The 24,531-nt window shown below is 37.7% G+C and overlaps 1 protein-coding gene across 9 annotated transcripts; it reads left to right on the plus strand.

Annotated features, from left to right (window-relative positions):
* The first annotated feature begins 565 nt into the window (after positions 1-565).
* Positions 566-24,188, plus strand: synj1 (synaptojanin 1). Of its 9 annotated transcripts, none has more exons than XM_043250231.1 (32): positions 566-703; positions 1,599-1,746; positions 1,984-2,070; positions 2,506-2,773; positions 2,953-3,178; positions 3,732-3,815; positions 5,684-5,745; positions 7,922-8,018; positions 8,160-8,335; positions 8,606-8,687; positions 8,781-8,933; positions 9,689-9,854; positions 11,520-11,543; positions 12,309-12,500; positions 12,610-12,694; positions 12,870-13,010; positions 13,130-13,322; positions 13,660-13,818; positions 13,905-14,061; positions 14,152-14,269; positions 14,480-14,692; positions 15,179-15,257; positions 15,374-15,536; positions 15,628-15,813; positions 16,507-16,545; positions 16,735-16,866; positions 17,803-17,841; positions 18,147-18,193; positions 18,273-18,459; positions 19,173-19,471; positions 19,711-19,734; positions 20,881-21,016. In XM_043250231.1, the coding sequence occupies exons 2-31, from the start codon at positions 1,623-1,625 to the stop codon at positions 19,729-19,731; spliced, it is 3,999 nt and encodes a 1,332-aa protein (XP_043106166.1). In that variant the 5' UTR covers positions 566-703; positions 1,599-1,622; the 3' UTR covers positions 19,732-19,734; positions 20,881-21,016. The 9 variants fall into 9 exon arrangements, with proteins under 9 accessions (XP_043106166.1, XP_043106167.1, XP_043106159.1 ...); XM_043250232.1 differs by having other exon boundaries at positions 19,714-19,734; XM_043250224.1 differs by lacking the exon at positions 19,711-19,734 and having other exon boundaries at positions 20,881-24,188.
* Positions 24,189-24,531: the final 343 nt, after the last annotated feature.

The following is a 24,531-nucleotide window of genomic DNA, read 5'->3' on the forward strand; positions in this document are numbered from 1 at the left end:
GGGATCTGTCTATAAAAATAGATGGACGTGGATAAATAAATCCACCTTTATTGCTTTAACTGATTGTGGTCTGAAGAGGGCGCCTCACGGCCCATATAGCCGATTTCCTTTAATGTGTCTGTGTGTATTATGCCAAAAAATTAAAGTGACTGTGTACATTTTGTTCAGAATTAGCTTTATTGCCAGGTATGTTTACACATACGAGCAATTTGTTTTAATGTCAGCAGCTCCAGACTACAGTGCAACACAGCGACAAGACCACGCAGATGAAAAAATAAATAAATAAATAAAATAAAATAAAATAAAATAAAATAAAATAAATATATAGAGAGAGAGATAGATGCAGATAAAACGGACCATTGTGCAAAATAGTACAAACAAAAATTTAATCTGTAGAGTAAAAAAGTGTGTTAAATAAATAACTGTATGAAAGTGTTTTAATCAACACAAGAACATTGGTATTGATAAGACACGATGTCTGTTAGGGCTTAAATTTCCTACATCACATGACTGACAAATCTGGCCAATCAGTGTACAGCTTAATGTCCCGGAAGCGGTCAGGGGCGTAAACACAGACTGTACTCTCGTTGTCCTTTCTAGGTTTCGATCGTATTTCTGTTCTTGAACTACCTGCCCCGCTAATCATTTTGTTTCTAGCCTTATACGATCTCCAACCGGAGGAAGACAGACACAACTCTGACAGGTACACAAGGCCGTCTCTTTACCAAGCATCGTCACAAAAGAATAATGAATACCGAGGCTTTACATGCGCGCCTTTAACGTATAAACGCGCATATTACAGCGCTGTTATCAGTTAAATGTCTGTTTATATGGTTCAGGGAGGCGATGGAGAGCTAGCTGGCTAACATTAGCCGTTACTGCTGGTCGTGATATAGGCTTTTAGCGCTGTCAGTCTGTCTTAACTGTTGATTTTGACAGATAAATGGCCGGCGGGGCCTGGCCGTCTTCATTCTAGTTATATGGATGATTGTTAATCTCGTGTGCACTAACCTTCAGCTTCACGCTGAGACAGTGGCCCAAGGTTAGACAGTCTGTGGGTGCACGAATCGTAAACATTATCATATATTTGGCTTGGAAATCTGATTGTATGTGGCGTGGCATTGTTACGAGCACCTGTCATCCTCTCATTCTGCACGGTTTATTTCATTCGAGTCGGACATTTTAACTCGTTGCTTCGGATTTGATGGGATTTGGGCTCGTTCTCCATCCCTTGCTGTCGTGTTGCAGAAAAACAGAATAACTAACATTTGTTTTGGTAAGCTTTTGGTTAATATAACGCGCAGAAATCGCATGATTTTATTGCAACCTTAAGAGCGAAACTTACTTTAGGAACGGAATGATGTATTTACAAAAATCTTGTGCAAGTCTATTTCCTTCCTCGTATGCCAATGGTTTATTACAGCATGCATTAATAATACACTTTGAATTGTGTTTTCGTGACTGCATGATGCGACATTTGATGCACCTGCTTATCTGAACCTGCAGGCGGTTTAGGGTTTGAATATGTAACCCCTGTGGCATTTCCTTCATATGGTGTGTTTTAAAAGTAAGTGGTATTTATTTTTTTTCTTATGCAGGGCTGAAACAGGTTGTGTCGAGTCATGGCATTCAGTAAAGGTTATCGTATTTACCACAAACTGGATCCACCTCCATACAGTGTGATTGTGGAGACCAGAAATCGAGAGGAATGCCTGATGTTCGAGTCTGGAGCCGTCGCTGTACTGTGTAAGGCTCTCCATATACCCTTTATAGTATATTTTTTGTTATTCATTTTAAGCATGGAAATTGTCAAATCAGTCATTTATTGAAATATTATTGAATAAAATCACTTTGATTTGCAGATGTAGGAAAGCAGAATAGCCTAAATATTGCCTATTTGTATATAAAACAAATAGTTTTGAAGATTATAAATCATCAATAAATAGGGCGTGTTTTTAAGTGAGTGTTTTGATGTCATCCCAGCGGCCGCAGAGAAGGAGACCATCAAGACTTCATACACCAAGATGTTGGATGCTTATGGAATCCTGGGAGTTCTTCGTCTTAACCTTGGTACAGTTTCTCAGCTTCTTTTTTTTTTTTTTTTTTTGATTTGCCGGTTGTGTTTGTCATCACAACAAATACAAATCCGCTCTGTCGCCAGATTAAAAACAAAAAAATCTGATCTTTTTGAGGCTAAGTAAAGCAGAAATATTACCAAAACACTGAAATTCACAGCAAAACAAAAATTACGAAAGGTGTATGCGCAGCATGTTATCAAGCAGTTGTTGTACAAATATAGTCGCTAATTACAGTGTAACTACAAGGGTAGCCATTATTTGAGTTTGTAAATGTGTATAATATTTCACTGTCATAATTTAAGTCCTTTGAGACTCACGTCTATATTTAAATAAGGGGCCAATGCAATTCTGCTCATTTCAAATGTATACTTATATAATGTGCATGGTCTACTAACTCTAAGCTTCACCTCTTGCTCTTCTTCCAAAGGGGATTCTATGCTGCACAGCCTGGTGGTCGTAACAGGCTGCAGTTCAGTGGGAAAAGTCCAGGATTCAGAGGTTTTTCGGGTAACAGGCACTGATTTCGTCTCTCTGAAAAACGACCCCACGGATGAGGACCGCATCGCTGATGTCAGGAAGGTCTTAAACTCTGGTAACTTCTATTTCGCCTGGTCCTCCACCGGAGTGAGTCTGGACCTCAGCTTGAACGCGCACCGCAGAATTCGAGAAGACACATCCGATAATCGTTTTTTCTGGTGGGTGTTTTTCAAACGTTGATTTATTGAATGGCAAAATATTTTTCTATTTAGTATAAATAACATTTTATTTTATATATGGTTTGTTTCATATGTGCCCAACGTTTAAAAAAAAAATCGCACTGACTCAGAATGTTGAACTGGACGCTAAATGGATGTAACGGTTATGTAATTCCCAGGAACCAGTCCCTCCATCTCCATCTCAAGCATTATGGGGTGAACTGTGATGACTGGCTACTGAGGTTGATGTGTGGCGGAGTGGAGATCCGCACCATCTATGCTGGGCACAAGCAGGCCAAAGCTTGCGTGATTTCTCGGCTCAGCTCAGAGAGAGCAGGCACGCGTTTCAATGTCCGAGGCACAAATGACGACGGCCAGGTGGCCAACTTTGTGGAGACTGAGCAGGTATGCCAACAATATGAGTCACCTGGAAGTCACCGTTTGAACTCACTTCTTTAACACCCAGGTGGTCTTTAGTCGTTTTAAACAAAAAAATAGTTTTTTTTTTTTTTTTTTTTTTTTTATTGACTGGAATGGTACGAAACATAATGCTTTAAATTGTCTTTTGTGGCACAGAAAATGTGGACATAATTAGAGAAGGCTAAAAGGTCTTAAAAATCATCACATATATGTACAAATAATAAATTGAGCTTTATTTCTCCAACTACATTGCACCAGTCTGCCATTAAAACCTCTTAGTTTTCCCACCTAAACTGTATTAACTGAAAATAATATATTTAAATATATAACATTTATATTTGTATTATTGCATACAGAAACAAATGTTAAATATTTAAGAGAATATTGTCTATAAACATGGGGTAGAATATTAAAGTATAAATATTATTGAAACCGAAAAAAATGTACATTAATTATAGTTAGTTCTGAAATGCCATAGGGTAAATGTCATGCAACATGCCACGGCTAAGATACTGTTTATATTTGTTTAACCCTGCAGGTTATTTTCCTTGATGACAGAGTATCCTCCTTCATTCAGATCCGAGGGTCAATACCTCTGTTCTGGGAGCAGCCAGGAATTCAGGTACAACAAAGCCTTGAATCGATACGATGTCTGCATGTGTTTAAATAGCACAGAGGAAAAATATTTGCACTGCGCTCCACTGAATTGAGCTTGCTGGAGTTCCATGCTCATGCTGACTCATCATAATGAACTTATTCTTTTGTGTTTCCACTCCATCACACACGGCCAGTGCTGACCCCCTTTATTCATATTATCAGAAACACTCGTTTCAGGGGATTTTGTTGCAGCTGAATCAAAGTCGAGAGCCAAAAGGACAGCATGGGAGCCGACAGTTGGTATATCGAAGGTTTAGTTTTGTCTGGTGGATGATCTATTCTTCACTGCAAAGAGTTTGTGCAATGTCAGTCGGTGGAAGCTGCATCTAAATCGACCGTGACTCATTTTGGAAAGGATCCAGGTTCTGATAAAACTATTGGCTTCTTGTGAAATCACGTTAAGATGCCAGCAAGCAGGTTTGGAAATGCCTTTGTCTTTCCCCTGACATTGCATAGACATTATCGTTGTTGCTTTTAGTGGGAAGCTGGTGAGGTGATCCTTCTTGAGCTGTTTTTCAAAGCTTTCCACGGAACCTGAATGAAAGGTCTTGTGTGTCACTTGTGTCAGGCCATAGTGGTATTGGTTATAAGGGATCCCATTGTCTTCAGTGCAAAGCTAAGTGCAAAAAAAAAAAGGAAGTAGAATCGCCACAGGATACTTTTTCTTTGCTCCCAGAAAGCTCAGGGTAATGTGAGCCAGTCTCTGCTGCCATTCCGAATATATGAAATATTAATGGCAGGGACCTGCAGAGGCAACAAACAGAATTGGGTGGGACTTGACAGAGTGACTGAGTCTAAATAAAGCCAACAAATATCCAGTAGCTCTGAATCAATTTTTCTGTTACTTGAATTCAAGGTCCCTTGTTGCATATAGAGGCAGGGGCTGATTCAATTTTATATATATATATACACACTTACATACAAACAAAGTATTTAATTACTGATTATTGATGTTTTAGTATATTTGTATGTGTAATTTAGTATATAGCATAAATAATAGTATTAAAATAATGCAATAATGGAGCATATTAAACGTTTATTTGGTTAGTGTTAATTTTAGCTTTAAGTTAACTTATGGATTTTAGTTTTGTTTTTGTTTCACATTATCTTTTTGAAGACCCTGGGTGTAAAATGGTAGAATAAAGTGGGTCAAAATAAAGAAAACAAAAGGCATAGAGATCAAATGTTGACTGTATAAAGACGATTTTAGAGTCACCCTAGTTAGACGACACAACACAACCCATCCTGTGGCTAGAACACTAACCAACTGTGTTCAGAGGTGTAACTGTTTCAGTGACCAAGTTATACGACACTACAGGAAATGAGAAGCTAGTCATAGCCTAGAGATGGGAAAGTCCTCTATATAGCTTACCTATTATGATTGCAGGTGTGAACGTAAGATGTTATGCTGAAGGCTGTGAAAGCGTTTAAATAGAAAACCATTAGTAAGAAGACCTAGTTAGAAGTTAGAAGACCTTCCTGCAACTATTGAAATCTGCAGCTAGTCAATATTAGCAGCTGAAACGTCCGTCTAAAGCATGTCTGTCTAGCCAGGATTCATGTTTTTCTTGGTATGATTGGTATCTCTGATAGATCTTCAGGCTTCAGTGAGCTTGTAAAATCATTACAGATGGTTCCTTTGTCTTACTCTGCGCCAATGTTTTTCGAATCTTCAAATGCAGCTCTACTCAGCAGGCGGGCCAGGCCTGTGTGGTCTTTCTCTTGCTGTCTCTCTCATCTTACTTTCCTTCTGCCACCTTAATTTCATCTTGTACCAAATATGAAATAACCCAACCTTTTGTTGTTGTTTTTTTTTTTTGTCTTTCCACATAGGTCGGATCTCATCGTGTTAAGCTGTCCCGTGGTTTTGAAGCGAATGCACCGGCTTTTGAGAGGTAATTAAGATTCTGCTGGTCTCTGATGGTCTCTTGCCCTAGTATCCAGCTGTTCTGGCTCAGGCCCAAGTGTTAGTGCGTGATGAAAGCTATCCAGCAGACATTGGCACTGTGTACGGGCCCTGCTTTAAACAGTCCTGTTATTTAACACAGTCTGGATGGGCAAGCTCAGTCATGTCTAAGGATGCGTTTTCCGCTAGTAAGTGGGTAATTAAGGCTCACCAGTGCCCAATCAGATGGATTTTTTAGGCAGCAATTACAAACAGAACAGCTGGCTGAAGTGCAGCAGGGGGTCTCGAGGGATCATTTAAAAGTTTTAAACTTTTTAAACTTCTTTAACTTATAAATGCAGACTGCTCGTGGTGTCTAGCCCCTTAGTCATGCCAGTATAAAGTTAAAACTCTATAAATTATCATTTAAACTTCAAAATTTTATCCAAAAATAATTTACCCACTTTTTATTAAGTCCTTATAACTACAGTGTAATAACATTGAATTAATTATAATCATTAATCATACAGCAATTACATGTAGTTAAATAATATTACTCAGTACATAAATGTACACTTTAAAATAAAGTGTAACCAAAACATGCTTTCTTGCAATTTCATCTGTAATATCTATAGATAGATATAACTAAAATACTCTTTAACCTACTCCTAAACATGACTGTACCTGTAAAACCTGTATCACACTGTATCAAATGTTTAATGTTATAACATAGTAGTTAAAGGCAACTATTAAAAAGTGTGACATATATACATATTATACACTATATTGCCACTAAGTACAATGCAAAGTGTTGGATGCAATGGTGTAAAGCACGCCACCACTGGACTCTAGAGCAGTGGAGACGCGTTCACTGGGTGACAAATCACACTTCTCCATCTGGCAATCTGATAGATGAGTCTGGGTTTGGCAGTTGCCAGGAGAACACTTGTCTGACTGCATTGTGCCAAGTGTAAAGTTTGGTCGAGGGGGATTATGGTGTGGGGTTATTTTTCAGGAGCTGGGCTTGGCCCCTTAATTCCAGTGAAAGGAACTCTGAATGCTTAAGATTACCAAGACTTTTTGGACAATTCCATGCTCCCAACTTTGTGGGAACAGTTTGGAGCTGGCCCCTTCCTCTTCCGACATGGTCCATTAAAGACATGGATAACAGAGTCTGGTGTGGATGATCTTGACTGCCCTTTACAGAGTCCTGACCTCAACTCCAAAGAACATGTTTGGGATGAATTAGAGTCAAGACTGAGAGACAGGCTTTCTCATCCAACATCAGTGTGTGACCACACAAATGCAATTCTGGAAGAATGGTCAAAAATTCCCATAAACACACTCCTAAACCTTGGGGACAGCCTTCCCAGAAGAGTTAAAGCTGATATAGCTGCATCATATTGAAACCTACGGATTAGGAATGGGTTGGCACTAAATATTAGATAAAAAATTTAAGTGCACAAAATTTGGAATAGAAAATTATAATGATTTTGATACGCAACTAATAAAATGTAAAAACATTAAAAATGTATTTAGTTATAATTCTTTTGATACAATACATTTTATTGATAGCAAATAATAATATGGCGTGAAACATTTTAATTTAACCATTTATTTCTGTAATATATAAGTAGTTTAAAAAAAAAGATAAACATCGAACCTGTTATGTATAAATCGTGCATTTAGTCAAATGAAAATGAATGAAAGCAGTCTTGTGAGCCAGTTTCAAAGCATTTGTTAATGCTTTAATAACCACTAACTAAGACATACTCACTCAGTGCTCATTAATAGTATATCCTAATATTTTTTTTTTTTTCAATGGACGACTGGGTTGATTAAAACAATAAAATCTGCATTAAGAAAGCCTTATTCTGAGTATGTAGGAGGGTTTTTTCTTATCCAGCCTTGGCTCCTCACACAGAGCATGATAGACATTCTTTATTCATCATGAGTCACTGCTCTGTTCCCTGGAGTGCTGAGTCAGGTCGTGATGAGAGGAAGTAGATGCAGACAACACAGTCGTTAGGCTTTCATTTCCCCCCTCCATCCATAATAATCTATTGATCACTTGTTTCCTTAACTTCCTTTCAAAACAGAGGATGGATCAAAAGATAGAATAAATGTTAATCCATTTTCAATAAGGTTTGAATGTGTATGAACCCTGTTTGATGTTTCCTGTCCAGACACTTTAGTGCCCTGAGGAGGCTGTATGGCAAACAGGTGATCATCAACCTGCTGGGTATGAAGGAGGGTGAACACATGCTCAGCAAAGCATTCCAGGTGATTGTTGTTTAGGAAATATTCTGGTTGGTCAGGTTACAATGCATTAAGATGTCTTTCAATGCTCCAGCATGACAAAACCATAGTGCAGTTGTTTCGCTTTCTTTACTATGTAAAGACTGTCTTTGTCTTCAACCACAGAGTCACCTAAAGGCTTCAGAGCATTCAAACGCTGTGAGAATGTTGAACTTTGACTATCATCAGATGGTTAAAGGTGGGAAGACTGAAAAGCTCAACAGTGTCTTGAAACCTCAGATCAGCAAGTTTTTAGAGGAATGTGGCTTCTTCTACTATTCAGGAGAGACCGGCATTCAGAGGTGAGGTTATACAGCACAGCAACTGGTCGTTTAGGAATATCATAGAATTGCAAAACATTTTTGTCTTACAAATGTTTTGCTATTACAAAAAACAGTGGATCTATTTTCCTCATAGTCACTGTGTATTTTAAAGAAAGCAATACTTTTCTTTCAAAAATGTAATTAAACATTTATGATCACAAAATGACCACAACAAGCTTATAAAAGCTTGTTTACTACAATTTTACTACAATTTTGTTTAAATTGTAGTCTACTACAATTTTGTTGCAGATGTCAAGGTGGGACCATTCGTTCCAATTGTCTAGACTGCTTGGACAGAACAAACAGCGTCCAGGCCTTCATTGCACTTGAGGTGTGTTTGTGACAGTTCTGTGTTTTAACTTTTTTTGTTTAGTTTTTAATTATTTGACTTTTATTCATTATGTAATATGTTTGCTATGTTCAGATGCTTCCAAAACAACTGGAAGACATGGGTCTGACCGAGAAACCTCAGCTGGTGGCACGTTTTCAGGAGGTTTTCCGCACCATGTGGTCCACCAATGGAGACTCGATCAGCAAGATCTACGCAGGCACTGGTGCTCTGGATGGCAAGGCTAAGGTACATGTCGACTTGTAAAACAATATAGCACAAAATGCAGCAGAGAGCTGAAAAATGGGTCCTTCTGTGCCATTTTCATTGTGAAAGTGTACGATTGTCTTAATTGTCTTAATCTGCTGTTTTCTCTGCTTTCCTTTGGCTGTTCCTCTTCCTGTGTGGTAAGTTGACAGTAGCTAATTGTGTCACTTTGAGTTGAGTGATGCTGTTTTTATCAGGCCATTGGTCATTGCGCACTGAGTCTGAACTTACTGAGCAAACTTTTTGCACGTTAAAAAATAATCAAGTTTACACACTGCCTTCATCTGTCATAAAAAAAGAAATTCAGATCAGGTTCGATTTTCTGCAATCCTCAGCAAGCATTTTGATAGGAAAGAATTACAAATATATGGGAAAAAGAAACACAAAAGAATTCCGACTCGGTGTTCAAGGACCTTTCTGCTCTGTTTTGTATTGGATCATTTGTGTTAGTAGAGAAAGATTACTGTAACTGGCAGTGGTGTCAATTTTAATTAGGTCTCTTTTTATAGACTGTTATAAAAGCCTGTAAACCTCTTCCAGCTAGGCCTCAAACCCCAGGCTTCATCTAGCTAGCAGCAAAGAATTAAAAGTATTCCTTTGATGTTCCTTTGAATACATGTTCATGAATGTGTGTTTTCTTTTTGTTTTGTTTCATTTTAGTTAGATCTTTTTTTTTTTTTTTGATGTTCCAGTCCTTGACTATTTTATATTAACTATTTGGTTTTTTCTTTCCGTAGGGTGGAAAGCTAAAAGACGGAGCTCGCTCGGTCACTAGAACCATTCAGAACAACTTCTTTGACAGCTCTAAACAGGAAGCCATTGACATCCTAAGACTGGGCAGCACATTGAACAGTGACCTGGCAGATAAGGCACGAGCCCTCCTCACAACCAGCAGCCTGTATGGTAAGATTTACAACACCACAATCCAGAGTCAGAAATAAACCAGGGCTATAGGGAAAGATGCTCGCAAAAATAACAAAACTACACTAAATATTTAACATTAAGTGTAAATAGACTTCATTGTTGGTAGTGGCTGTGTACAATAACTCTAGTCAACAGTACAAAAAAAACGGTTTGCTGTCAGTCAAAGTCTCTAAGACAAGTCATGTCACTCGGCAGCCATCTTTGAAATGCCTCTCGGCACCTGGCAAACTGTATTTTATTTTATTTTTTCATTTTTCAATTTCTAATTTAAATTTCACATCGGAAATGCATTTATTTAGCATATGAGTAAAATCCTGCTATTTTCACTTAGTGTAAATAGAATCTAAAGCTTTCATTGCTATTTGGCCCCATTTACACTAGTGCATTTTTGTTTTAAAACGTATATCTTTTGCTACGGTTACGTGTATCGTTTACACTGTTTTAGAGGTTGAAAACTGAGACTTTTGAAAAAGCTTTAGTTTAAAATGTACAGAGTTGCGCTTCAGTGTAAAACAAAGCAAAACTGAGACTTCTGAAAACGATGGCATGGCTGCCCACATTCTCTCTGCGTATCCTTGACGGTCGTATTAACAATAACATCATTACTTATTGTTTTACCCAAAGATATTAGTAGGTCGATTCAAAGCTATTTGAACGCCCCAAGCACACAGATGCGTCCGCGTTCTGAATAATAGGCAAGCCACTTCTACACCTTTATCTATGGTTGTATCTGCATGAATGGTCCTGTGACATGTTTTAGGTTGTGTAGTGTAAACGGAGATCATTTCTGAAACGCCAGTGCAAACTAGGATTGTTTTCATTCTAAAACACTGTTTCAAAGCAAAAATTCACGAGTGTAAACAGAGCCTTTGCCTTTGTAAATAGCATCTTTGCTAAGAAAATATGCTATTTCCATTTAGCGTAAATAGCATCTAATTGCGTTTTACACTTAGAGTAAATGGCCTCCTTTGGTATTTACACTTACTTTAAAATGTGGGGATAAAAAATGCCTCCGTTTCGTTGTGAACATGAGTACTATTTTGGTTACAATTATGGACAGTCATTAAAAATGTGTTCTGTCAAGTGTTTGTTCTATAATGTATTGTGCATTATGTTCTTTTATATTTCATGATGTTTTGTTTGTACTGAAAATGATCTAAATGAAGTTGAAGTATTTCACACAAACATAAAAATGAACAAATGTGTTCATAAATATTATAAAAATAGAAATGTTATTGACATAATTATGATATGAATATATATATTCATAATATTAATATATTGTAAATGCATTGCCTGTTAAAGAATAGATTTAAATACCTGACAAGTACTTCTTGAACTTGCATGTTATAACTACTGAGTTATAGGTGGTTTCAAACGTCTTCACCTTTGTTGTTTTGTGTTTGCGGTCACGGTTTATGGGATCAGTCTGCTGCAGTGGACTGATTTCATCCTGTGGGTCGGGATCTGAATGCGTTTCCTCATGCTAGCGTGCTAATCTCTGGCTCCCGGCTGCTTTGGGTGTGAGATTAGTGTTGAACCAGAGGACTAATGCTGTTATCTGTCTAACGGCTAACTTTTAACCTCTCTCTCTTCCCCTCTCCCTTTGTTCTTTCTTTTTCTCCCTAATGCTTACAATGTTAGTCTCTGAGCCCATTTTACAGTCAGGTACAGTATACACAGACCAACCATAAATCCATAACTGTTTATGGTTCCTCGTTTCATAAACTCACTGTTTATTTTGGCGTCTCCGACATTGTACAGTGTGTTGTTTGTTTTTTTTTTTTTATCATCTGTGGTGTTTCGTTTTAAATACATCATATCTTTTTGTTCAGCTTTCAAGTCCAGTATTCGGTCTGTTTGGTGTGTCTTAGTGGTTTGGTCTTGGGCTGCACAATTAATCGCAATTACAATTATGGATGCCACAATTTATGTAATTGTTCAAAGTGGCAATTAGTCATTCATAAGTGCACTTATGTTATTTTGTGTGCTTAAGATGTGTTTTTCTCTACAGGTTATCTTAAGGGTTTTAATTTTAGTTTCAGTATAATACCATTCTTAGTTTTTCTTTTTTAAAGAATAAACCAATCCAATGTATAATAAACATTTGATGCTAAAACTATAGAAGAACAAGAAAGGTTCAGACTGTTTTCAGCTTGTTTATATTTATGTAAAAATATGACATGCGTTTGCTTCAAACCATGTTATAAACATCATTCAGTTTCAATTGTGATAACCGTAAAAATCAAAATTAAAATGTCATAATTGACAGTTATGATTTTTGTCATAATTGTGCAAGCCCGATTTCAGTCATATGCTCTGCATTTTCTTTTTGTGCACTTTCATATATTTATATTTCGCAGTCTCATTGATTATTTTAATTTATGGTTTAGAATAATCTGGGATAAGAACGTCTCAATCCTTCTGTTTTAGCCTCTCCCAGAGTGCTTCTGGGCATGTGTCAGAACCACTTCAAGTACACGCGTCCCAAAAAGATCAGAGTGTGTGTGGGTACGTGGAACGTGAACGGGGGCAAGCAGTTCCGCAGTATCGCGTTCCGTAACCACACGCTCAATGATTGGCTCCTGGACGCCCCTAAGAAGGCCGGCCACCCGGAATTCCAGGGTATGTGTTGATGCAAAACCGATGCAAATTATACATGCCAAGAAATGAAGTTGCCACTGTCAGTGACAGAAACACTAGTGCAAATACTTTTGTGGGTTTTGTCGTGCAGATGGAAGATCCAGCCCAGTGGATATCTTTGCTATTGGCTTTGAGGAAATGGTGGAGCTGAATGCTGGAAATATCGTCAGCGCTAGGTAAAAACTTGCTGCTAGACATTTCAGAGATCACTGGTTGTAGTTATACTGTAAGCAGAAGCAAAATGTCCTTTGGTTTAGTGGTTGTGATGTGCCACACAATAAACTTCTCATTTTTTTCGTTTTTTGTTTGTTTCCTGTGAGAACTGTTGAACTTCTTTTTCCTCTCTGGTAGCACCACTAATCAGAAGCTATGGGCTGCAGAACTGCAGAAGAACATCTCACGAGATCACAAATATGTGCTGCTGGCCTCAGAGCAGCTGGTGGGTGTGTGTCTGTTCGTCTTCATACGCCCTCAGCATGCACCATTCATCAGGTATTAATACACGCATTTGTTTTCATTTTGTGGTTGACAAATGTCTGTGATTTCAGACCTTTAAAAAGCATTACAATTTACAATGGGACCTCATATTGTATGTCTTTTTCCTAATGTAGAGACGTTGCTGTGGACACAGTAAAGACTGGAATGGGCGGAGCCACTGGTAATAAAGGGGGTGTGGCTATACGCATGCTCTTCCACACCACCAGCATCTGCTTTTTGTGCTCACACTTTGCCGCCGGCCAATCACAGGTCAAAGAAAGAAACGACGACTACAATGAAATTACACGCAAACTGTCCTTCCCCATGGTAATTAATTTGTTCTGTTCTGTTTATGAACCCATTCTTCTTTTTAAAATAATAATATTATTATTTATACCTGCTTGTAAATTATTCATATTTAAATACAATGAATGTTAAATATGTAATATTTTTATTTATTTTTTATCAAATATAAATAATAAAGACAAATATAATACGTTTAAGTAATTAAGTAATAATATGAACTACATTTTAATAAGTTTTAATATAAAAATTTCCATTTTATTTTCTATGGCATAATTAAAACATATTGAAAAGAAAAATAAAAAAGATATATTATTGTTATTAAATAATGCTATTAATTCATTCATTCATTTATTTTTAGGGCCGGCTTCTGTACTCCCATGATTATGTATTCTGGTGTGGAGACTTCAACTACCGAATAAATATTCCTAATGAAGAGACTAAAGAGCTGATCAGACAGCAAAACTGGGATGCACTGATTGCTGGAGATCAACTGGTAGAGCAGAAGAATGCTGGACAGGTATATCAGGAAAAATAAATTGTATAAGGGGAACATGAGTGGAGTTTTTCTTCACTATTTTTGTTTCTCTCTCATTCATATTTCAGGTTTTTAGAGGCTTTATTGAAGGGAAGCTGGATTTTGCCCCCACATACAAATACGACCTGTTTTCGGAGGACTACGACACCAGTGAGAAGTGCCGTACACCAGCCTGGACTGACCGTGTGCTCTGGAAAAGAAGGAAGTGGAACTTTGATAAAACTGGTGAGAAGTATATAAATGACACATCTTCAACTGCAACGGATTACCTTACCTTTAAAGAATTTTGACTGGATCTGGCTGTGTTTATTACAGCGGAAGAGTTGGAGTTGAATGTAGTAGGAGCACCAGTGAATGAGGAAGATCAGTGCCCATGGAGCCCTGGAGAGCTGAAATATTATGGTAGAGCAGAGCTCAAAACCTCTGATCACAGGTGAGCGACACAAATACCAGAAAAACACTTTTCGTTTACCCCAGCCATGTTTACACCCTCCAGTGGGCCTTAGTGGTACTGCAGAAGGCAGGCAATTAATTTTTTACTTTATTGTACTGTACGTAATTGTTAAATTGTGCATTTGATTGTGTCAACCACTTTATGCTTAGGAATCACAGTTCTTGTACCCATAAAATCTATTTCTTGCAGGCCTGTGGTAGCCATCATAGATGTGGATGTACTTGAGGTGGATCCAGAGGCCAGGCATCAGGTGTATAAGGAAGTAATCGCTCTGCAGGGTCCACCGGATGGCACCATCCTTGTCTCTCTCTGCACGTCTGGTCCTGATGACTACTTTGATGATGCACTGATTGATGACCTGTTGGACAAGTTTGCTAATTTTGGGGAGGTTATTCTTATCAGGTACAGGTTATTTTGTGTGTGTATTTGTGTGTATATGTGTGTGTGTGTGTGCATATATATATATATATATATATATATATATATATATATATATATAATATTTTAAAAGTGACAGTGAAGACATTTGTTATTTTTCTAAATATTTCAATTTCAAATAAATGCTGTTCAAAGTTCCATTCATCAAAATTGTTTCCAATTTTAATAAAAAGAACAAATGTTTCTACAAATCAGCGTATTAGAATGATTTTTAATGTTGCTTAAAATTCTGTTTAGCCATCACAGGAATAAATTTAAAATATATAAAAATAGCAAATAGTAATTTAAAATTGTAATAATACTTCACAATATTACAGTTTTTTTTTTCTTTTTCTTTTTATTAAATAAATGCAACCTTAGTTACATAACATACTTTATATAAAAAGCAAATATATATATATATATATATATACAAATTATGAATACATTTTATTTCTTTCTTCTGAACAGGTTTGTAGAAGAGAAAATGTGGGTGACCTTTTTGGAGGGATATTCTGCTCTAGCAGCTCTATCTTTAAGCGGCTCTACTGTAAGAGACTTTACTGTTAAGATTAGATATTGACTAAATGAAAATTCACACACATATATTTTGAATGAAACCATAATATTGACCTTTTTTTACCATCCCTCTTTGTGTGCATGCAGGTGAATGGCAAGACCATAGACATTCGTCTGAGGAGTCCAGGTTGGATAAAGAGTCTAGAAGAGGAAATGAGTGTGGAGAGAATTTGTGGCAGCATCCCAACATCCACCAGCTCCACTCTTCTGGCAGAAAACTCTGACATGGGAGAGGAGTATGACATGGAAGGTGCGATACCTTTTTGAGTTACAAAAATTCAACAGGAATCTATGGAGCTCTTGAACAGTATGGAATTAGATTTTTATTGCTGTTTTGACAGGTGATGTAGATGAGGAGATTGAGGATATTTTACCCCAGCACCTGCAGCCTGGAGCAGGCATGGATCTAGGCGCATCCCCCGCCACTTCCCCACGCACCAGCCCCTGCCCCTCTCCTACCCACGGAGAACCTGCACCCCCCATCCGGCCCAGCAGAGCCCCTCCACGTACAGCTGGACCACCACAGGGTAGTGATAGTGTTTGACTGTGTTCAACAGGGACATGCTCTTATTCATCAGTTTTTGGCTTTGTCTGTTTTTAGCTACTATTCAAAAGTTTGGGTCAGTAAGATTTAAAGAAATAATACTTCTTTTCAGCAGTGATGCATTAAATTGATCAAAAGTGACCGTAAAGATATATATTATGTTAGAAAAGGTTTCAAATTTTGAGCAGCAATACAACCGTTTTCAACATAGAAAGTAATAGGAAGTGTTTCCTGAGCACCAAATCAGAATGTTAGAATGATATCTGAAGGTTCATGTGACACTGCACTGAAGACTGGAGTAATTATGCTGATATTTAGCTGTACGGTCTCAGAATAAATCACATAATAATATGTATGTATATATAATATTAAAATAACAATTATTTTATATTGTATTGCTATTTCATAATATTATTTTATTTACGAAATTGATTTTATTCAAATAAATGAAGGCTTTTGTAAAAAAAATAAATAAATAAATCTTACACACCCCAAACTATGTTGCTCTATACATATAGCTTTAGGGAAGTAGAGGAGGAAAATAAAAATTTTAATATTTAGTTCTCTTCAGAAAGTCTTCAGAGGATTTAAATCTACAGAGTTATACAGAAATGAAATTAAACTCTGCAACATACAAAAATACATTAATTTTCCTTTGTTTCTACACTGCGAAAAGGAGGATTAAGCCCAGCATCCATTAGAAGGGAATTGGCAGGTAAAGAGTGCTGTTTGCAGAGGTGTTGCTGATGTGCTTCAGTGGTTCCTGAGCTCTTATAGAGTGTGTGTGTGTGTGTGTCTCGAAGGCTTCTGTGTGGTTTGCAGTGCTGTGAGCTAAATCCCTCAGGCTGTCGATTTTGACTCTTGTGATAATAGCATGCTCTTTACTTCTCTCTTTTCCTCTCAGGTTCTCCTGTTGATGGTCAGCCAGCTGGACCTTTCTATTCACAGGCACTAGAGCCAAAACGCCCCCCTCCTCCACGCCCCAACGCTCCACCAGCCCGACCCGCACCTCCGCAGCGCCCACCACCACCCTCAGGTACAGCGGGGCATCTTTGTAAATGTTAAAAATTACACCGATATGACAGATTTTTGGTTTAAAGATCTGTTCTTACCAAAAGTCAAAACCCAAAAGTCACGGGTTTTATCTGCGATTGAAACACGCATATGAATGAGCGCACTACTTTAGATACTGTATTTTCACTTTTTTTATTGTACTTTATTTAAATCGTTAATTTCACAATGTCCTGTGGTTTCTAAAGGAGACAGAAGTCCCACACCTGTTAGGAAAGATTCAGCAGGTAATGCTGTACTTGAACCAGCACTGTGTATTAGCTGTAGAATATTGACGTAGTGTTTATTGACTTGGTTTGTTGACTTAGTCGCACCTGATATTAGGTCGGAATAGCGAAAATGTCTGGCTACTGTTTGGATGTGTTTCTTCATGCTTTTCCTGAGCCTCGTGAATTTGGCTTTTTATGGTATAATGTATTAAACATGAAATAGTCAGTATTATGCCATGTGGATTTTGTTCTTCGTTGTCAATTTTTGTTTATAATGTTATTTTTGGAAACGTTTTGAATTTTCTTTCGAAGGCTTTGCTGAGCCTCTCGATCTAGAGTTTGATGAGACTGATTATGAAGGTAATTTAGGTTTTAGACGTTTTTTGCAGTGTTTGTTATTGTGTTGAGACCTCCTGCACTTGCTAAGAGAAACGGGGCAGGGATGTTTAGGTCATCCATCTTGAAGCAGTGCATGAAGTCTCAGTTATTCCAGTGATTTTGGTTTAGTTTGAAGTGATTGGTTGAACTAGGTGAATTAGCCGTTGTAAATAGACAATGAAAGAAATGATCTCTCCAGTCAGATAAGGAGTCTGTTGGGTCAGATATATTTTCTCCTTAGTTAAAGCAAATGCTACAAAACAGAAAAATAACTCATGATTCTTTGAATAATTCTTCCCTCATGCTGACAAAAGGACAAAAAAGCCCAGCTTTAGCGCGTGCAGATGCAGCTGGTGAGTTCCTACACACTCTGCCTTCGCTCAAAATAACGTCAACCATCTGTAACTGACAGAAGATTTCATTGACGGACATATTTGGACCTTCTCATGCCAGAATATTGTAACCCCAGGCTAGTTTCAACAAAGAATAGAGCTACATTCTTGACAGGAGCGCTGATCTGATGTTTTAAAGCATCTGTTTACATTTATTATTTAGTATTTAAATACGAATAGTATATTTTGTTCTGAGGTTTGTAGATATTTTTCTTAACTTATTTCATGTAACTATTAGTTTGATTATTGTGTTGACTGTTTTTCAGGTCGAGGTCAAGCCACCGGATCAGCCCCTGGAGGCGCCCCAAGGCCCGTGAGTGGACTAAATGATACTTCCTTTCTTTTCTTTTTTTTTAGTAAAATACTGTGTTAAAATTGTATTTTTTGTTTAGATTCCACCTCGAGCAGGAGTCATCAGCGTCCCTCCTCAGGCTAGACCTCCACCTCCTGCTCATCCCGGGGCCCCCAGACCCACAGCAGAGGTGCATCCTGGGGCCCCACGACCCTCTCCTGATAATCACCCTGGAGCACCAAGACCCGTTCCTGAACCCCAAAGCAAACCATCTGAACTCCCTCTGGGTCTGTTAAATGCTTCTAATGAATTGTACAATTTTATTTGACATTTGTGGCATTTTGTTTTTATTATGTTTTATAATGCTTTTTTGTTCTGTAAGCAACATTTTAATAACTGGATTCAGATTTTTCAGATTTTGATACATAATAAGGTCTGTCAGAGTATGTGGGAATACTCTGTTACTTTTTATTAGCATATTAAACCAGTTTTTCAGTTTTCATTTTTTTGTTTTTGTTTTTTAAACCATGTCTATATATTTTTTTTTCAATTTCAGTTCAGTTTTAGTTATTAATAATAGATTTATTAACTAAAATTAATTGAAATGCTTATTTTATTTTAGCCAGCATTTATTTTTGATAATAATGTTGAAGTAATGAAAATGGTTTTCATTTTAGTTTCAATTTTAGTTTTACATTTTACCCTGGTGTCAATACACCATTCATGTTTTAATCAAGAAGTCATTGTGAATTTAATCAAAACATGTAACACATTGTTTAAAATTAGGTTTTTAACACTTTTGTAAATATATAATATATATAATATATATGTACATTTACATCCTAAATAGTTTTTAATGGTAGTGACAATTATTTTTACTAATAATAGTAATTAAATTATTATTATGTATTATTTTATTATTATTTAATAATTATTTATTGATTTAGGCATAGCTTACCATTTTAAAAGACTATAATAACTCTGTGTGTTTGTCCATTAGGTCCACCCCCGACACTGCCAGGTCCCATGAGGCCTCAGATGACATCACCCATGCAGCCCCAGTCCGTGTCGCCCGTGCAGCCTCCAGCGCAGCCGCAGCCACCCCCACCCGTACAAGCCCAGCTCCCTCCACCAATGCAGCCCACCTTACCTGCCCCGCTGGTCCCTCAGCCCGCTCCTCAAGCGTCTGCTGGAGCCGCTGCCGCCCCTCAGCCCGGACTGGCATCTCCCAAGCCTCCGCCCCGGAGCCGGTCCTCTCACGCACTGCCACCTGAGTCTGCTCCTGCTCCCGCATCTCAGGTTAGTTCTCTTTCTCTGCACACATGTGCGCGGATGTCAAGATCACAAGCCCGACATTTAATTGTGATAAAGAGCAACAGGTACCCGCAAGAGCCCATCCTGGGGTCATTACCTCTTTTGCTTTTTTTTTTTTTTTTTTTTTTTTTTTTTTTCCTTTTCTAGTAATATCGACTTTGTCCAGGTGGTTCTTGTAGTCATGTTTCGCTCTTCTTGATGCATGTGTCTCTCTCTTTTACTAGCAGGAGCAATCCTCAGGTTGACAGGTACTGGATTAAGTAATTTCTAGTCTTTACGTTGTCTTCATGGCACCATAGCCTGTAGTCATGATGTATGGGTTGCTCATACATATATAGGATCCTTCATGTTGTAGTTGTTTTTTCCCCTTTCCATCTTTAATTTAACCTTCTTTTATTTTAAATATCAGAGAAGTGTAAACTTAACTTGAACCCCTTGATATTATTGTATATAGATACTAAAAAAACAAGTTATAATGTTGTTCCAACAGGGGGTTCAAGGAAAGTGTCATCCAGTATTCGTTGTGGGTATTGTTTGTTTTTGGTTTTAATCTGTGGTATAATTATTTTCAGTGTTTCTTGGATAAGAGAAAGCAGTTTAAGTGAATAGCTTTGTTTTACTTCTAGTAGACTTGCACACTAATTTTATTTGTGTTTTTGATATTGTATAATGCTGCTTTCAAATTCAGATCTGATTTAAAACATTTTTTAAGGTCTGTCACTGCACCATTTATGTTTTAACCAATAAGCCATTTTATCAAAACTTGTAACAAACACTTTGTTTTATAATTAAAAGTCAACATGAAATGATGTTTTATGTCTGTAATGACGCATATCAGTAAGTGAAATAGGATGTGCATTTTGTAGTATGGTGGTAATTTATTAAATTGATACACTGCCCTCCAAAAGTTTGGAAACGCCCTAGAAAAGTGAGGTTTTGGACAATATTGGCATGGATCCTTTTTAAATTGTGATATTTTTGTACTGATAAGGAACAACACAAACTACCAAAACATATTTTATTACATAAACAGTTTATACATAGAACATATTTACATTTTCAATTCATCAAAATATCAAGCAGCTATTACATCTCTGCATAATCTGGGACAATTATTTGTCAGCTTTCAAACTTAAAATTTCCCAAAATAGTTTATTATATTTATTATACTATTTCAGGAAAGTTGTTTGGTAGAATAAAAAAGATCTGACCATTTCTTGAAAAACTTTAGGAAAGGTTACAAAAACAGTCATTTTTTACACCGTGTATTTAATGACTACATTTGCATTTGGTTTCATGTTGACTCTTCAGCTCAGTTGTGTTGTAGCTTCTCCTTAATTTGTAAGTTTGATTTCATAATGTAGCCCTTTTATGTATTTTTTTTTATTCGCCAGGCCAAGGACATGAATGGAGTCCAAAGAGAAGCACAATGGAAACTAGACCCCTTCGACATGCTTAACACCCAGTCCCTCTTCCAAAACTCATCGTTCTCCGCTTCCCTGCCTCGCTCCTCTTCCTCATCCACCCCCTCCCCTTCTTCTTCCTCCACGTTGCCCGGCTCCCTCTCCCTGTTCTCTGCTCCGGACACCAGCAGCGCTCCATGTCTCCTGCCTCCCCCCGTTCCCTCCCGCAGCAAATCCCAGGAGACCCTCCGTTCATCCCCCAATCCGTTCCTCGCAGAAGCCCAACCCAGACCCAACAGCACCAACCCTTTCACCAACAACTTGTTGACCTCCCCACGCCGATCTCTCACGCCTGATTTCTACACCCAGCTGCAGGCCCAAGAAGCCAGGTCAGGCCTCAACAGGGCCATGTCAGCTGTGGTTCACAGTTCAACTCTTCCACCGTCGTTCTCCAGACAGCCATCCTTAATTCCTGCTACAGCAGCAGCCCCAGCCAAACAAACCCAAAAATGGGTCACATTCGATGACGATTCAGACTTCCTTTCAATGAAGGTTCCATCCGCAGTTGGGACCGGCCCGCCGCTTATACCCACATCCTCATCCCTTCCCTTCCCACAGCTCCAGAGCAGCATCCCCAGCTCAGGCTTTGGCATGGACAGCAACTGGACGTCGCTTCCCACTTCCACGTTTCCCACAATCCCTCCTCCAGTCCCAACCAGAACTAATACCAGCATCAAAAACGCCCACATCCCTTCCAGAAACGAATTTACAGAGAGATGATACAGTGGAGAACGTGTATGTGACATACAGAAAAAATATTATTGCGTATCTATAATACATATGGTTTGTAAAGGCGTGATGTTGGAAGTGTTGACCCGTTTGTCCGAAATAAATCCGACCTTTTAGCCCAACCAAGATAGGAAACCAAGTGGGAATCAACACAGTTTTTTCAGTTTTTAAATAATAATGGGCAAAAAAAGAAAACATAATTTAAATGCATATACATATATACTGTATGTGTGTGTAATGTTTTACAATGGCCAGATTTTGTTTATTACACATTAGACCGCAGCTTTAAACTTCAGATATAAAAAAAAAAGGTAGATATTATACAAGTTATATTTCTCATTACAATTTCAGTTTCATCCTTTACTTACCCTCGCATTGAAAACACAGAAGAAGATATTTTGAAAATGTATTTGTTTTTATTTGTCCATACAGTTGAACTCAATAGGGTCCAAATAGGTTGACTTCCATTATATGGGCAAAACCAGTCAAAACATTCTTCAAAATATGTTCTTCTATGTTCCAGAGGTTTGTAAAGACATACATGAGTACTTAATCTTTTTTTTTTCTTAATCTATCCCTTTATTCTGTAACCCAGTGCAAATAAGAAAACGTATTATCATCAAACGCACAGATTTAAAATGCCTGGCTGTGTCTGACGTGTTCTACGCCATCATATCCGTAAAATGGGCTTGAGCAGAGATACTTGTTTGTCGTTAAACTCATTATGAATGTATCTTTTACCCGTTTCTGTTGCCTACGTTTAGGTTCAGAGCGTGCGGCAGTAACCGTTTCTGTGCTTTACTGCATACTCGAATCAAGAGTCTTTATTTTTCTGGGTGTTCACGCAAAAGACCCCCGCCCCGCCCTTGTGCATCCTGTAGCACGCCAGATGTGCTTAGCTTGTCGAAATATATCTTCTATACATATTCATAGTGATTATATGTCTTCCTAGTGGGGAATAATGTAAAGTAGTTTTAAATTGTGATTATATTTACAGCATATACATGCCATATCTAAAGTGCACTGAAGAGCTCTGTCCTCTAGGCTTTCAAACGCACATTCGGAGTGGAGCACGAGGTTCACAGCTGCTCCTCTCGTTCATCAACACTGTATATACATGTGCTTTCAGTTCATCTGATCCAAAGCTCACGACAGAACTGCTGTATTAAACAAATGTGTGTGTGTGTGTGTGTGTGTGTGTGTATGTGTGTGTTTGATTTGGTGGGTTCCTCCTTCAGGACGTCAGTCATGCTTTCTTTTGTGCAATTGTGTAATTATTCGCTCAATGAAACCGTGTTTTTTAATTTCGATGAACTGGCTGTTGATAAATCTATTTATTGTTATGTGGAGGAATACTGTGATGTATTTTGGAGTGTGCCGTCTGTTTCCGTGTATTTTAGCTGTTCGTGCGAGTGCGCTTGCGTGTTTGCTTTGCCATATTGAGGGATTCGGATATCTTACGAGTCTGCTGACCCCAGAGTCATTATAGCATTATGTCTTCGAACCGTTTTAGATAGGAATATTTATCAAATGTGGTATAATCTTGTCAGGAAACACACAAGGAGGGTGTAACGTTTAAAGCTACCATTTAGTAATAAAAGTGCGGAGGCCCCAAAGATGTTTATTCGGTTCTGGGGAAGCATATCATGATTCAGCCTCGGTTGTTTTTGTTAAACGTATAGCATTCCAGACTGTACTGATGCATTATGGGTGAACCATCGGCCTTCAGGCACTTTTTTTATGTGTGCAGGTTTTTAATGTCCCTCAAGGGCGTACTGAAATGATTCATTCTTGGTTAAAGTGTATGCATTTCAGGAAAGCAGTGTTTTGCTTGTGCTTTTGTTCCTTGTTTACATTTTAGGTACAAATTTAACATCTGCATAGCTGTTTAAATGTTTGCCTGGGACGTGTTGAGCAACATATTTTGGCTTTGAGCATTACAGATTTATTTTTGGAGCTTAAAAGCACTGAAACGTTTGGGGTACGGTTGAGGAATGGGTCAGAAGAAGCCAGCCAGCAAGATTGTGTGAATTAGTGCATGAGAAAACCATTCCAAAATGCATTCCAAAGCACTAACTGTGAATATCTCCAGAATACAGACAAGTATCAGGTTGTGGATAATATATATATATATATATTTTTTTTTCTTTTGATGACTGATGAACACAGCGTAACCACTTAACATTCAAAGGCATTAGAGGTCATTTGTTCAGGTGTTCTGTATGTAATGAAAGCGTGGAACCTGACATTGCTAGCGCCAGTTATTAACGAGAAGCAAGGTTTTATAGGAATTAACTCCTTTTGTGAAGTTAACGTTCCTTTGTAGCTTTTAGCCCAGTAGTAAACAAGTCTGTGGTATTAAACTTATATGTATGTATACACAAACCACAAAACTGCAATTCAGTAACAAGTACTCGATCTGTAATTTAAGTGCACACCAAAAGTGCACATTTATGTATGGAGCAATTGATGTTGTACGTATGCAATAATAAATGTATTTCAACATGAAACATGCTACTATTAATTATTGGCTGCAGCAGATCATATTACATATGACAAAATATGTCTAGACGCAATGGTTTTTCAAAAACCTTACTTTTTTTTTCTTAATGGATAAACATTTTAATGCTATTTTGTGGAAAATGCAAGTTAAGGTTTTATAAAACATAAGTATATACTAAATTTAATTAACAAGTTTGCAACACTTATAAAAGGATTTTGTTAACAAATTTTGTTTCTGACTTTACAATAACAAAACAGTGGTATAGATGTCTTATGGTATTATATACAATCATACATCATAGAATTATCCAGCAGCTTGTAATCAAAAATATTAGCAAATTATTATTAAGC

Source organism: Puntigrus tetrazona, chromosome 10 (genome assembly GCF_018831695.1).
Source record: "Puntigrus tetrazona isolate hp1 chromosome 10, ASM1883169v1, whole genome shotgun sequence".
Taxonomy (NCBI): domain Eukaryota; kingdom Metazoa; phylum Chordata; class Actinopteri; order Cypriniformes; family Cyprinidae; genus Puntigrus; species Puntigrus tetrazona.